Here is a 15100-nt window from a genome sequence, read left to right on the forward strand (position 1 = left end):
GCTTTCTTCCCATTGGGATCCTGGCATCTACCAACCCACTTTGTTTGGAGCCAATGTTCTCCCAAGGGCATTCTGCTCTTCTTCCTCCTCCTCCTGTTCACCTCCCCACTTTCACCTGCCCTCCCAGCCCAGCCAGCCCTCTCAGCACCTCCACTCCTCTCCATGTGAGTGCTCCCCAACCCTAAGTCAGATCAGTGGAGGAAACCTTTACTAGAATATTGAAAAAGGGTAAGGAGGGGAGGGTAGAAAGCAGGGGTACGATGGGGAAAAATCGAGTCAGTCATTACAGCTTCAAATATTTTTTCTCCACTTTTTTATTATGACTCACGTATACAATACAAAGTACTTGGACCAGAAACAGAGCTGCTGCCGGGACACAAAATCTACATTCATAGCTGGACATAAAGACGAATGACCAAAAATTATTTTATAGATATATTTTTAACGTTGTTTTTCTTTCGAGCACATTGCATAAACAGAGAATTCAAGACAGTTTAACTATACATTCAGTGCAATTTAGTTCTACTCTACTGGGGTTAGAAGCACAATAAAAGCGCACAGGACCGGCGGGCTAGGCAGTCTCAGTTGTTGGGTTTTTCTTAGTGAAATAAGCAGCAACAAACGACAACAAAACCGCATTACAAATACTCTCAAAGCAGGATTTCTTCCTATAGGTAGTGATAAAATACGTTGGAGGTTTCTTTCTTTTTTTTATTTTAAATTTTTTCTCTTTTTTTCTCCTGTATTAGGATATTTTTTAATTTCTCTCTTTTTTATTTTTTCAAGATTATTGCAGGTTCCCTTTAGGTAGTATGTTAAAGATTTACTATGATTATTATCAGTATTATTATTATTTTCATGATTATGGCGATTTCTGAGCGCTTATACCAGTGCAGCTCAGAGGAAGCTGGGCCCAACAACATGAATTAGACAGCTGAAGGGGAGGAAGGCATGGGCCCGAGTGACCATGGGATGGCTAGGTAGGATCTGAACAGCAACTGCAGGCGCCTTTCTACCCCGTGAAAAGGGAGGGGGGAGGGGGAGACCTCGTCTCCTTCAGGTTTCCATCAGGTTCCTAGAGAAAGTCAAGGGGGTCTAAGTGGGGACCCCCAGGGAGGGAGAGGGGATATTCCTTGCTATCAGTTTTAAAATGTCTTTGAACATCTTCCCTTTCTTTTCCTTCCTTCCTTCACTTTTTCTGTCCTTTGGGGAAAAAAAAGTCAATCTAAGACACTAATCCTAGCATGAAAACAAAGCCACGAGTCTTCTTCCGCATTTTGAGGGGGGGTCCCCTCTAAAATAAATACCAGAGAAGCAGGGAGGTGGCAGTGTGGCAAGAAGGGGCCGGGAGAAGGGGAAAGGGGGCCAGGTCTCAGACCTTAAAATCCAGGCAAGACTAGGAAGGGTGGGGGCAGGGAGAAGCGTATGTTGGGGCAACGACTGAGATAGACACTCGGAACTTTTCGCTGTGTCTCAGTCTCCCCCCTCCAGCCCCCAAACAAATAAAGATGGGGGGAAGTCCAAAGGTAATAAAACCAGAGCTGCAAGTATCTGACAGGTAGTTAGAGTTGTGAGTGTCATTCTATTCTCTATAAAAGCAAATGACAGTCGTAAACTTCTCAATTTATCTGCTACCATAAAATGAAACTTCAAGGGAGTTGCTAAAGGGGGGGGGGGTCTCTCTTTTTCGCTCAGTCCTTGTTCTCTTCCTTTTCCTCCTCTTCTTTCTCCTCTTCCTCGTTCCCTTCTTCCTCCACCTTCTCCTCATCTCGGGCTCCGGGCAGTTTATCCTTGTTGTTCTCCTTTTTCCACTTCATCCTTCGGTTCTGGAACCAGATCTTCACTTGTCTCTCAGTCAGTCCCAGGGCATGAGAGACTTCAATTCGACGCTTTCGTGTCAAATAAGGATTAAAGAGAAACTCCTTTTCTAGTTCCAAGGTCTGATACCGGCTGTACGTTTGCCTTCCGCTGCGCCGCCCCGGAGCTGGACAGAACAGAAGCCCAGTCTGGTTATGCTTGGGTAGGGGCTTAGCTTTCCCCTGTCACTCTTCCTCCCCTGAAATCCCCCCCCCTCTGGTTTCCCCAGTTCCCCTCCCTCCTGCGGAAAAGGCAGAGCAGGCAAGGGCAGGAAAGTTTGGGGGGTTTGTTATGGTTTAGCTTCACCTTGGGAGGTAGGGTGGGGTGGGGGCAGGGACTAGGATATGTCTGGAAAGTGGGGGCTGGAAGAGGCCAAGGGAGCACTGCAGAGTCCCCCCAGGCCTGCAGTTCCAGGAAACTGGTCCTGGCAGCTTTGTTTACAAGTGCAGAGGGGCACTGGGTGAGCAGGACTGGGGACAGAGTCTGTTTCCAAAAGGAAGGCAAAAGGGCTGGGGGTGAAGAAATGGGGCTCTGCTCACTGCCCCTCTTCAGATCTCTCTGCCTTATGCCTTGCAAGGAGGAAAAATAATTGATCTCCTGGAATGTATCACTGCTTGGTCTGATTGCTAACTGGAGATCAGCAAATAAATCACGGGCCATCCTCGCTGGAACTTGTCGCTTTCTAGCTTCCCCTTTTACTTCGAAATTGGGCGATGAGGGGCCACCCTTGGAGGGGCTCATGACCTGAGCTGCCCTGAGAGTCTCGGGAAGACCCCACAAGCCTTTGATGAGGGGCAGCTTGGCGAGGGTCTTCTGGACCTCAGAGCCCTCTAATCTACATGGCCTCCCTCCTTTTCAGGAGTCTTTTTTTTCCCCCCTCCTCTCTGACTCCCTCTCTTCTCTCCAACTGAGGGAAGTAGAGCAAAGTTGGGGTAGTGGCCCTAAGGCTAGTTCTCTGAGGGGAGGTGGTGGGTACCCCAGAGAAGCAGATCACCTGTCCTTGGGGTCCTGCCACCCTGTGACCCAGCCAGGGGAGGGAAGCAGGGGTCTTCATCCCAAGACAGCCTGGCCACTGTCCTGGACTGGGGCTCTCTGCCTTATGGAGAAACTGGCTTGTTCCAAAGGCTGATAACCTCAGGGTCCCCGGCTCCTTCCCAGCCACCTCCCCAACTTTGACTAGAGATGGTGAGAGAAAGAGACAGAGAAAGAGGAGGAGAGAGAGAGACAGACTGACTGACAGAGGTGGAGAAAACGTTTTTTTAACCCTTTGCACCCAGGTACCACCTTTCCCCCCACTTTTACCCCAATCCCCCAAATCTCCCAGACAAGCCCGGTGCCCCACCCCCAGCTGAACCTCCCAACCTCCAGAAACCCACTCAGGCCCGGGGGTGGGGCCCGAGAGAGCCCCAAGCCAGGAGGGAAAGCGAGGGCAGACAAAAAGGAGGCGAGGGAGGGGGGGAAGACCCTGGAGCGCGGGAGACCAAGGGGGAAAGAGAAAAGGCTTCTCACCGTGGGGTCTCATCCATGGAAACATGAGGCTGGGAGACGAGTTTTGATTTAAGTGGCCTTGTCCTTCGCTACTGTTAGTGTTGGCGGAGGATTTACAGTCGGGATATTGCACCACGCTCGCCTCTTGCTGAGCCCCATAAAGGGACTGTCTGGGGAGCGCCTCGTAGCCATAGAATTTGGAGGCGTCTCCGTGGCAGCTCAGCGAGCACGGGTTCTGCTGGTAGCCCGAGTTGGAGATGCCCGAGGTGCCGTGGTGGAAGAAGTCTTGGACGTGGTGCGAGGCGTGCTGGAAGCCGGGCGCCGAGCCGCCGGGCCCGTACACCAGCGCATGGCTCCGGCCCACGCTCTGCGGGAAGCGGCAGTCGTAATAGGCCGGCTCCAGGGACTCGCCGCCTTTGTACTTGGAGAACAGGGGGTTGACGAAGTAGGAGCTCATGCTGGGCACATGAAAACCCGCCGCCCCTCCCCTCTGGCTCCCGACTCCCCCGCCCGGGACCCCCGAAACTGCCCTCCCCCCGGGAGCGGTCCCCAGGCCGGCCGGCTCCCCGGGGCGGCGGGCCGGGCTGGGCAGGCGGGGGGCGCCTGGGTGCCGGCGGCCGGCGGGGCGGCGCAGCTCCCGGGCTGGGCGCGGGCGGCGGCGGGCAAGCGGGCGGCGGCGGCGGCGGCGGCGGCTCTCTTCACTGTCGGTAGGTAGAGCTCGCGCTCTCGCACTTAGCTCTTTCCTTTAACAGCCCAGGCGAATTCCTCAGACTCCCGGCGGTGGCGGCGCTTACACGCGATTCGCGTTCATCAATCCACGACATGAAGACAGGCGAGAGGGAGAGAGAGAGAGGGAGAGAGAGAGGGAGAAGGAAGGGAGGGATGGCGGGCGGGGGTAGCGGGGTTCAGGGCTGGGGGGACCTGGAGGAAGGGGAGGGGAGGAAGGGGGAGGGATGGGGGTGTGGTATGTGGGGGGGGGGTGAGCCAGCCCCAGCTAATGGCTAAGGCCAGCTTTTCCAAGGTGCGCGTTCAGATTTGAAGGTGCCTCTCCTCCCTTCCCTTTTCCTTCCTCTCAGAGAGAGAGGTACCTGAGCCAGCAGGTCAACTCAGGTTACCTCAACAGGTATAAGACCCCCCCCCCAGGGGGCTGAATGCCAACAAGAGAGATCTGTCCCCTAACAACCAAAGATGGGTTCCCCAGGGGGTCCTTAAGTCTGGGGACTTTGAGGAGGAAAAGCACATCTTATCCCCAGACACTTCAGCCATCAGAACCCTCTTGCCCCTATCCAGCTGCCCTGTACCCCCTAGATTCTTAAGATCCCTTGTCAGCTGGCTGTGGGTAGTGGAGAGGGCCAGAGGCGAGGACACGCCACATACCCAGTCAGGGCTGCACTGTCCCTTCAGACACCAGCTCATGCCTCAGGCAGGAAGCCCGGGCAATGGCCACAAGCTTGCTGGAGGCTCTGAGAGCAAAGCCGCTGGTGGGAACAGAAGGAGAGGGCAGCTGTGGTTCTATGGCTTCTGGCTGGGCTGATCCAGGAGGTTGTTTCTTAGGAGACCCCTTGTATCTCGGTTGGAGGAGTCTAAAGCAGGCCTCTTACTTGTCCCCACATACCCTAACCCCACAGGAAATGCCAGTTTGACCTGGAGGGGCCTCCTGGATTCACCGCATCCCCCTCCCCAACTTCCCCAGGCAGGCTGCCCAGGCCAGGATGTGGATGGGAACTGTCAACAGACACTCTTTAAATATTTACCCACACTTCTCTGGGGGGTTTCCCCCATCCCCAAGACTGGGTAAATTCAAGTTAATGCTAGTGGATAAAAGACCCTTATCCCATCAGCACCCTTCTCTGGCCATAAACATGTACAGTTACATGGACTGAACACAGACAGAGAGAAAAGGGAGAAAGAGAGCTGTGGACACGTGTGCTCTGTGTAGGTGAATGAAGAAGAAGAATGATTTTTCTGGTCCTCCCCTGCCACAGTATGTGAGAGCAATGTGGGGCCATACTCAGGATCCAGGCATATTGTATGTGCTCACTTCCACCACGAACAACATCAAATGCACACCCACCCAACTCTCAGAAAGCACCCCCTGACACTTCACAGACGCTGTGCACACTTGTGCACACCCAGGCATATATGAAAATAAGACCTGATAACACACATGCATCTTTCGCTCTTTGCATCACACACACAAAAAAATGCTACCTATTTTCCTCCACATCCTGGGGTTTCAGGGTTGGATGAGGAAGAAGGCAGTTAGAAAATTAGATCTTTTTCTTCACTATCCATCTGGAGCCCAGCTCTAGGGATGAAGGAAGAAATGAAAGTGCAGGGGAAGATGATGCAGAGAGAATGAGTCCTCCCCCTTTTGTATCTAAATAATTGCTGGGGAAATAGTCACTCTCAGCCACATTCCCAAAGGAGAAGCACTGGGGCCCCAGCAAGAGATCAGGATACCCTGAATTTGGAAGAATCCACCCCCATCTGAGTGAGGTGGGGACTGCTCCAACTCTGCGACACCACACCCATAACTCTGACCCTGGAGCCGCAGGAGGGGAGGGTCAGAGGGCCGTGCCAGGGCTGCAGGGTCCAGGGCAGTGGGGAACATGACAGAGATTTCCTCCACTACCAGAGCACGCTGCAGCCTTGCTTCAGGCTCTGCCTTCTCTGAGCCTGCTTTGCGGGTATAAGCTGACAGACTCTGGACTCCCAGCTTCTCGGTCACTGGGGACTGTCATAAATACTTTCCCTTTCCCTCCTGGAAAGCAGAGGCTGGGCAGGCCGCATCCGCTCTGGGGCTTGTGCCTTATCTTTTAGGGGGTGGGGGGATATCTCAACATTTTATGGGCCAGCGAAAACCCTGCCACAGAGCTATCCTTCCGGGCCTTTGTGTCTTGGAATGCAACTGTCCAGAGTGTGCTGCCTGCATCTCCTGCTTTGAGAGCCCACAGTCCCCAAACCCCTGGCTGGACTTGATTTCCCCTTTCAAGGGTCCCTCGCCTTTTCTCTCTTTAGTTCATTTGATTGTTTGTTTTTTACATGTATCTGGTTGATTTCGCTCCTGGAGCCTGGAAATAAAGGAACCGCCAGCAGCGATCCTTGCTGGGGCGTCTCCGTCCCTCGCCCCGAGGCCTGCACCGCCCTCCTAGGTATCGTGGATTTATGTTCGTTTGTCCGGGTCATTCTGCCTTTTCGTGTTAATTACGCGCTGCCTGCTTCGTGCTTATCTCCTCCGCAAAGCGATTATTTTCAACGCCCGCCCTTCTGAGCCTCCCTAGTCTGCTGGCAGAGCGAGGGCCCATCTCCTGCCGCCACTCGCGATTTATTTACACCTCGCAGGTGAGAGGATTGATTTGCTCAGAGCCAGAGGGGCCGGGCTGGGCCGGGGCGCCCGGCCTTCTAGTCGCTGCTCCTCAGGGCCGGGCCTCAAATGTCAATGCGGCCAGGCCGGCTGGGGGCACCGCCGCCGCCTCTAACATTGAGCAACAGCGCCACCTCGCGTCCACTTGCTCCAATGCAGTTCGGCCGGGAAAAAGCCAGCAGCTAAGAAGAGGCAGGTCCCCAGGCTTGACCCAAAGGTGGGAGGTGGGAGGAAGGAGTTTCCAAATGAATGCGCACGAGAGGGGTCCCCGGAAGGGATTCCCCCCTCCCCAGAAGCGCTGTTCTTTTGTTTGCTAAATCATCGAAATAAACCTTGTCCGAGGTTTTATACTATTTTCTATTTTTGTCACCCTCCCTTCCCGCATTAAGAGACACTGTGCAAAAGGAAATGCCGCGATTTTCCCCGCAATCAGGCGCATTTCTGGCCTCGGAACGCCGCGCACGCAGACGCACGCACCGAAGCTCCCGCGACCGCCTGCCCGTGGCGCGCACCTTAAACTCCTCGCTCCTCTTACCCTGCCGCCGGCTCCGTACCGCCTATTTCGCCGCCGCCTGCAGTACTCTGGGGTGGGCCTCTGACTTCTCCCGGCTCTTTGCCCCCTGGATTGTGGCCCATCCCTCTCTCACGCGCGCTCTCTCTCCACCTCTCCCTCCCAGCCAGTGAGGTCCTGTTCTCCGTGGGCCATAGACGAAACATTCCTATAATCCGATTTCAAAGGAAAGAGTGTCCACCTTATTTAAACCATAAAACAATTAAGCCCAGACGTCTAGCCAGCTCCTCGCTGCTGTTTTGTTCGGCCCCATTCAGAATCCAGCGCAGGGAGACAAACAGCGCCATAAAAGTGGCATTTCGGGGCCTCGGAAATGTACCTACCCTCTGCCTTCCCAAGTGGAACAACCTTTAGGGTTTTGTGATTCTGACAAAGGAGCAGAGGAGAGGTGGGAGGGGAGGATTAGGGCAGGGGGGCGTTTGCAAGCCCCTCTTTCGTCCCCAGCTTTCTTTCTCCAGATGTGTGTCGTGTTGCTGTGGTTTGAGTTCACAAATGACAATAAATAAAAATCGAATCCAATCCTGACCTGCAGGCTGGAGGCTGAGCTTGTACTGAACCGTGGGTGGACCGCGTGGGCCTGCTCTGGATCCCACGCTCTGGGCAGGGCCCTCCTTCCTGCCCGGAGCCAGACCGGCTCGGGCGGGCCGCAGGAAGCAGGCCGCGCTGACTGACGGACGAGGGGAGGCGACAGGGCCTTGGAGCAGGGGCGGGGAGGAGGCCCGGAAACACCGCCGAGCTCGGGCCGGGAGAGAAGCTTGAGCCCCCGCGGTCAGGACCGAGGGAGATGGGTGGGTGCCTTGTCCTCCGCGTGGGGCGCAACTGAGGCAAGGGTCCCAGAGGAGGAGCGAGATAGCCAGAAAACTACAGGCAAAGCACCTTTCAAAAGGACCAAGAAAACAATCGCTTCTGGAATTGGAAGGTCTCTTCTTAAGCGGGAAAGAGGAGAGGTGCTTCAGCGACTGGGAAAACCAAGCCACGACTTTAGACTCTCTCCCTCAAAATATTATCAAAAACAAAACGTTCACCTCTTCCCACCTTCCTCCAGCCCCTGAAACTGGACTGTTTAATAGGAGCGGGTAGGAGATTCAAATGATGGGAAGGGGCTGGTCCCTACAAGTGCCTCACCAATCCTGTAAGGTGATGCCATGGGGGGAGCTGCTTAGGAATTGGGGTTCCCAATTCTTTTCTTTTACGGTGGTATTCCCCAAGTATTCAGAGCAACACCCTGCACCCTCGCCAGAATGGGCAGCCTGAGATATTAAAGGGCTATATTTCAAGCAGTCTGAGTTTAATAGTTTCCAGATTGGGGGATTTCCGAGAAAGGGGGCGCTGGGCCGAAGCATACCCGGCAGCTTGAGTCTGCTTCTGATTAGCAGATGAAAACTGCTGGTTCTGGGGAAGGCTCTCTCGGGGTGCTAGGCAGTCGACCATCCCACTGGGCTGTTGTTACACACACATATCCCCAAATATTCACCCCTGGGGTCCCACAGCTACCAAAGAACACCCCACTTCTGGCTAATCCCTGACCAGCTTCCTTTGGCCCTAGCCTCGGGATCTCCTAGAAATGCTGCAGTTGCTCAGCATAACCACTGTCGCCCCCAGACAAACATTCAAACTTCACCCCCGATCAACATTCAAATTAAGCACCAGAGAGATAGAGAGCTTGAATAGAAAAGAGAGAACTAGGACATGGAGAGAGGAACTGAGAATACGCTGAGAAATAGAAACTAAATCTAATCTTGATTGCATTGGTTTTGCCATCTTTCTTCTCTCTCCCTCCTTTCCTTTTCTTTCTTCCCTCTCTACTTTTGCTCCCTGCTCTCTCTCTCTGCATCTTCTTTCACTCCCAATGTCCAGTGCCTGTCCAGTTCCCTGAGGCCTGCAGGGCCTTCCTCTTCACCCTTCACCGCACACCCTCCTTAGCAGCCTCCCCACCACCAAGACACCCCTCAAAGCACCGATGCAGCCAGGCAAGAATCCAGCCCCGGCCTGCACCCAGCACGCAACCTTCATCTTTACCTATCTCTTCCCTCCGATCTCATGTACTCATAAATTATTACAATTAATTACAGCCAAGGAAAACCATTCATGCCGTACCCCCACCCCCAGGGACTCCATCGAGCTACCAGGAGACTCACAGGCAGCCAGCCAGGGCAGGCACAAGCTGCACCCGGGCCTCTGCAGCCTCCACCGCACCCCGGGAGCCTCTTAGCCCCATCACACCCTGCCTGGAGAGAAGTGGCAGGCACTTGCCCTTCCGAAGTAGAGGGAGCCCCTTGCCTGGCTCCCACCTCCCCTGAAGGATCTAAGCACTTGCCTCCTCCACGTCAGAAGCCTGGGAGCGACAAGGAGGAGAAATAATGAGAACTGGATGCAGTTGGGTTTCTGGTTTTTTAAGTGACTTCGATATATTAACACAGAGCTGTTCTACCATAACAAACAGAAGCACGTTACAGGACCGACTCTGAGGATGAGAGGAGACACTGCTATGTACACGCCAGAGGCGCCGGCCTGCGCCGCTGGACCCAGCCTGCGGCATGGTTCCCAGCCCTCGCCTTTTAGCTCCTGGGCTGGGAAGCATACTTGTGTATGTTGTGTGTGTGTGGGTGTGTGTGTTTTTGTACAAAATCTGCACACAGAGCACCCCAGGCCTGGGGAACGATGGCCCGGACCAAATACAATACATGAAAAAAAAATTAGAAATGTAGCGATTCAAGTACTGGCTTCTCTGAAGAAAGGAGGAAAAAAAATCACATTTGTGTGTGTCATTTATTTCAGTTGCGCTGGGAGAAGAGAACGCGGTTTCTCTCCCCGCCTCCTCCTCCTCCTCGCTGGGTAGAACTAACTCTAAAACACCAATTTCTCAACACTCAACCCTCCCAAATCGCAAGAGTTTTCCTTTTCCCCTTCCCCCTTTTTTTTTTTTTATCCTTTTTAAGCCGATTGGCTTTTCTCTATCTTGCTCTTTCCTTTTCTCTTTCAGTGCTGTCTCCCGCCTGGGCTGGGGTATTTTGTGGGTTTTTTGTTTTGTTTTTCCCTTGGCTGTGCAAGGCAGCAGGCTGGGGCAGGGTTTAGGATTGCTCCTTGTCGGTTTTCTCTTTATTCATCTTTTTCATCTTCATCCTCCGATTCTGAAACCAGATTTTGACCTGCCGCTCGGTGAGGTTGAGAACCCGGGCCACCTCGTACCGACGGTCCCTGGTTAAATACATATTGAAGAGAAACTCCTTCTCCAGTTCCAGCGTCTGGTACTTGGTGTAGGGGCAGCGCTTCTTCCTCGTGGAACGGGCGTGAATCCAGTTTGCCACGGGGTTGCCTGGAGGGCCAAACACAGGCAGGGGTCAGTGGAGCCCCTTTCCAGCCCAGGACCCCTGCCACCCCATCCCCAAGCTCAGCCAGGCTCCCCAAACCCAATAATTGAACCTGAATTTGGACACGTTTTTGCTTTAGGAATTCCCCCCTTTACTGCTTTTGCGATCTCCCCCCTCCCTATCTTTGCCCTCCTCAGTTTCCAGCACCTAAAACTATAGGAAATCGAAGCTATCAAAGCCTCCACAGTCTGGTCCTCCTCAGCTTCAAGAGTAGTAATTCGAGAATATCCTCATAAAAAGTCCAAATTCCCAACCGTTTCATAGGCCCATAAACGCTTCTCTCTCTTGTTTTTTATTTTTATAGCGAGGTCTCTCTCCTCCCCACTTCCCTCCTCCTCTGCCCCCTCCCATCCTCCCAGCCCACGACCAAGTCCTGAAATTTCAGCAGTTCTGTTTCCTGACCCTGAGAGTCCCCAAGCCCCTCACTACCCTCTCCAGCGCCCCATCTCCGCTCTCGAAATTCAACCCTGCTGAGGCGAATTCTCAGGGTGATGCTGGGATGGGAAAAGCCTTTCTCCTCTCCCCAGGGAGCTGCTGGCCTTGGGGACAGGCTCCCCTATATCTTAGCTTCCCTCTTTGGCTCCCAGTGCCCCCTCCTCCTGCCAGCCCCAGGACAGGCTCTGCAGGAGCCAAGCCTCCAATTTCAGGTTTATGGGAGTAGCTGAGGGCAAGGAGGGAAGCCTTCAGAGAGGTATAATTAGGCCCTGGCCCCTGATGGGGCTGCAGGAAAGGATTTCCTGCAGCCCCCATCCTTTCCTGCAGCCCCCTCCTGGGTCTCCCCCAGACATTTCCTCACACCCAGGGGCTGCACCCCCTCCTCCTGCTGTTTCCCTTTCTATCCTCTTTCTGGCCCTGCAGCTCTCACCTGTACCCTCCCCTCCAAAAAAGAAAACTACCCTTGCCTTTCTCTGCAATACCCAGAAGGCTCCCCTTTCCCTAACTGGTGTGAGTGTGTGTGTGTGTGTGTGTGTGCAATTCTCTAATCTGGGGAGATGCTTCTCCCCACTCCTTATCCCTGACTCCCATTCCCACCCCTCTCTCCTGCAGACCCTCAGAAGAGGGCTCTCAAGTTTAAGGAGACTGGGACCCCTTTTTTCTCCCTCAACTCTGGAAGTCCTGATCCCTCCAAGTTCCCAGGCTGGGAAAGCCCTCAGACCTCTCATCCAGGGTTCCTGGGGGAGAAGCCCATGGACCTTCTGTTTTATGAATCTCTAGTGGGGTGAGGACCCCCACACTGCCTGGGAGATAGGGGTGGCTTTTCTCCTTGGGGTTATTTCTTCTCTATCCCCAGTGTCCTCCTCATCTCTCCCCCATCTCATCCCAAACCATAAAATGAACCTCGCCCCCACCCTATCCTCTGGCCCTGTCTGCGTTTCTTCGAAAGTAGTGACTGAGCCAAAAAGCCTGGGCTGGGGGTGTGGGGGCGGGGGTCTCATCAAAGCCAGCTCCTGAGAGAGGAGCCCCCCTCAGCCTTCTCCCAACCTGGCTCCCTGGGCCCCCTTCTCAGACCTTCCTGCCCCTGAAAGCTCCCCAAGGTAATTCGCTTTTATTGAGTCCTCGCCCTCACCCCTCTCCCGCGCTCCCTGCGCCGCTCCGAGGGGCTGTAATCCGCTCCCCCCGCCTGGCCTCCCCTCCCCTCCCGCGCGGGTTGTAAAGGAAAATTGCTCCCAACTTACTGGGGTCCAGGTCGGCCTTCTCCTCTTTGTGCTTGCTGCCGGCGAGGGCGTCCGCCTCGGGCGAGGGCAGGGTCTGCGGGGCGCGGTCGCGCAGCTCCCCGGGCGAGCCGTACATGTAGTCCGGGTAGCTGCGGCCGTCGCCCGGGCCGCAGTCGGCGCGGCGCCCGGGGTAGGCGTCCGGCTTGAGGGCGTAGTGACGGCCCCCGGCCGGGAAGCTGGGGAAGGAGACGGCGCCGGACAGCGGCTCGAGCCAAGTCCGCATGTAGCGCGTGTCGGCGCCGAGGTGGGGCTGGGGGCCGTACGGGTGGTAGACCACGGACGACTGCGAGGGCACGGGCGCCCACGACGTGCTGAACACTGCCGGCTTGGGCGCGAAGCTACAGGACGGAAAATCGCTACAGTCCGGCACCAAACCGCTGGGTCTGGCGGCGGCGGGGTGAGCCCCTGTGGCCGGAAACCTGGACGCTAGGAGGTCTTCATTGTCGTGAGAGATGAGCGAGTCCACGTAATAGTTACTGATGGGCCCCGTCGCCGACATCGTAACAGGGTTTTACATACATAAGATTATTGTATGAACTGTATATGTACTTTTTATCTGCTCACAGAACAATCAAGGCAGGTAATTATTTTTCCAGCCTTTTCCCCGCAGCTCATTGGCTCCCCGGCCCCCACGTGATCGTATTTACCCAAAAATACGGCGCGGATCAATGCGCAGGGGCTTTTTTTCCTGGCTTTTTTTTTTCCCTTCTCCCACCCCCTTCTCTCTGCTGATCCCCGCGACCTGCGTTTTCCTGGGGGTCCGCAACTCTGGACCCAAGGACCCGCCGCCCCCTCAGGACAACTCGCATCTCAGCACAGAAGCCCCTGCCGGTGTCCACCCATATGCAGATGGCCTCCGCCCCCACCCCCGGGAGGATTTCTTAATGGGGTGCCAATGCCAGTCCCCGAAGCCAGGGTTGCCGGACCCTCGGGGCTGAGCTGGGCGCTGGAACCCCGCAGGGGCGGAGAGGCCGGCCGAGGTAGGTGGAGGAACTATTTCTTGACGTAATCCGTCTCTGTCGGTCCCGACGCTCCCGCAGTCTCTGCGCGAGCCGAGATCAGCGATTGTCAGTTCGGAACGTGGCTTTTAAAAATGCGTTTTTAAATAGTGTGTATGTATGTATTTCTTTCTGGAGCAGCAGCAGCGAGGGAGGGAGAGTGGGAGGGGACTGGGGAAGCTGGGGTGGAGGGAGGGAAGGAGGGAAAGGGGAGCGTCCTTCTGCCACTGGCCAACTCAGCCCCCCAAATCTGGGGCAGGGGAAGCTTGGGGAAGGTGGCCCAAGGGTGGGAGGGGTAGGACCTCGGGACCTTAAACACCTCTGTCACTAGAAGTCCTCTCTTTGCTTTGGCACAGATATGCAAACGTCTTTATTTTAAATTTATTGTCTGTATCTTTTTATCTTTCTTTGCCAGCCTGAAGAAGTGGAAGAGAGATCTACACAACTTCAGTGGGATGTCCCCGTCCCATCTTCCTGTTCGCCCTCTTTTGCCCCCAACTCCATCTCTGAGACATCCTACCCTCCCCCCCAAAAAAGAAGTCACTCCCGGGGCTCTGTCTGCAGAGAACCAGGGTGAGAGCGGGCAAGGCGAGAGAGCGACCTCGGTCGTGGGCAAGTAGCTTGTTTTTACGTCCTTCAATAAAATTTTTATGAGGATCATTTGATTGTTCATAAATGTGTCTTTCATTAAATAAAATTGTAGGCTGTTTTTAGAACAAAAAAAGCTATGAAGGAATGGGAGAAAGCAATTTCTTTGGAGTCAGACACAGGAATTCTGGAGGGGGCAGTGTGATGGCAGGGAAGATCACACAACTTTGATTCCTCCCCCCCTCAGTAAGTTGGTTGCTACCCTCCTCCTTGAATTTGGGGTTCATTGCCCAGCCCTCTGCTTTCCATCAGACTGTCCCATGGTGGTTTAGCAAAGGTGGGCAAAGGCAAGCAGGAAATTCTCAGTGTGGGTGCAAGAGAGGGGCAGGGAAGTTGGTGGGGGTGGGGGAGAAGAGCAGGTGATATCCCCAGAGATACAGGCGTCCTAGGCAGGGCAGAGTGAATTTGAAGGAGGGGTGCAATTTCAGGGTCAGCAGGGACTAGTCCAGTTTGCGACAAGGAAAATAGGCAGGAGCTGAGGCTCTGAGACAGCAGGGAAGGACAAGGTTTCTCAGACTGGAGATGCCTGCTCTTCTTTCCCATTCCTGTCCTCAGGAAGGGACCAAACACGGGGGGGGGGGGCGGAGGCTGCTTTTTTCCTGTATCTCTGTCAACCTGTCTCCTCTAGGGAGGAGAAGGGCTAGAAAGAGGTGTTCCAGAGACTAGTGTGTGTGTGTTTGGGAGGGGGGGTGAGGAAAGCTGAGGGGGAAGGGTCTGTCTGCAGCCCACAGCACTGACCCCAGCCTGCCAGGCCCCCACCCCAGTCCCTGCTCCTCCCCTTCTTGGGTTCTCTCCTTTTCGGTCTAGCGGGGCTGGGATTTCGACGAATGGGGGGGAAGTGAGAAGTACCCGGCTGGGGAGAGGCGACCCGGGGCCTCAGCCTCTTCACCCTCAGCTCTGATTATCTTCTCCTCCCCGCTACCAGACTGGTTTTGGAAAAGCCAAATTACAGCAAGAAACAGAATATCTCTTTGGCCTTGATGGAGCTGGGTTAGCTGTCAATCAAAAATTCTCCCTCACTAGTTCAAGGAAAAGACTGGAGGTTACCGTCCCCCTGCCTAGGCTTCCTCCAAATCCCCAGCGCC

General features: G+C 54.7%; 2 protein-coding genes and 1 long non-coding RNA gene across 3 annotated transcripts; 1 reads left to right on the top strand and 2 right to left on the bottom strand.

The window, feature by feature from the left end:
• Positions 1–308: 308 nt before the first annotated feature.
• On the bottom strand, positions 309–3969 carry HOXC8 (homeobox C8). The gene is made up of 2 exons (XM_055394489.2): positions 3367–3969; positions 309–1984 (listed from the first exon to the last, which is right to left on the bottom strand). Exons 1-2 carry the CDS (start codon positions 3800–3802, stop codon positions 1692–1694), a joined length of 729 nt encoding a protein of 242 aa, XP_055250464.1. The 5' UTR covers positions 3803–3969; the 3' UTR covers positions 309–1691.
• On the top strand, positions 3968–7722 carry LOC129535834 (uncharacterized). Its single transcript, XR_016037568.1, has 4 exons — positions 3968–4052; positions 6419–6500; positions 6691–6904; positions 7102–7722. It is a non-coding gene; the product is annotated as an uncharacterized LOC129535834 (long non-coding RNA).
• Positions 7723–9660: 1938 nt separating this feature from the next.
• Positions 9661–13007, bottom strand: HOXC9 (homeobox C9). Its single transcript, XM_055394488.2, has 2 exons — positions 12331–13007; positions 9661–10599 (listed from the first exon to the last, which is right to left on the bottom strand). The coding sequence occupies exons 1-2, from the start codon at positions 12866–12868 to the stop codon at positions 10355–10357; spliced, it is 783 nt and encodes a 260-aa protein (XP_055250463.1). The 5' UTR covers positions 12869–13007; the 3' UTR covers positions 9661–10354.
• Between the last annotated feature and the right edge of the window lie 2093 nt (positions 13008–15100).

The sequence above is a fragment of the Moschus berezovskii genome, chromosome 6 (genome assembly GCF_049115385.1).
Source record: "Moschus berezovskii isolate FMDL1 chromosome 6, NW_MosBer_1.0, whole genome shotgun sequence".
In the NCBI taxonomy this organism is placed as follows: Eukaryota; Metazoa; Chordata; class Mammalia; order Artiodactyla; family Moschidae; genus Moschus; species Moschus berezovskii.

Coding starts and splice junctions, on each gene's coding strand:
- HOXC8 (XM_055394489.2), bottom strand. CDS start 3,802: ATGAGCTCCTACTTCGTCAACCCCCTGTTCTCCAAGTACAAAGGCGGC. Junction 1,985..3,366: donor TCCATGGATGAGACCCCACG/GTGAGAAGCCTT, acceptor TGTTCTGTCCAG/CTCCGGGGCGGCGCAGCGGA.
- HOXC9 (XM_055394488.2), bottom strand. CDS start 12,868: ATGTCGGCGACGGGGCCCATCAGTAACTATTACGTGGACTCGCTCATC. Junction 10,600..12,330: donor GAAGGCCGACCTGGACCCCA/GTAAGTTGGGAG, acceptor TTGGCCCTCCAG/GCAACCCCGTGGCAAACTGG.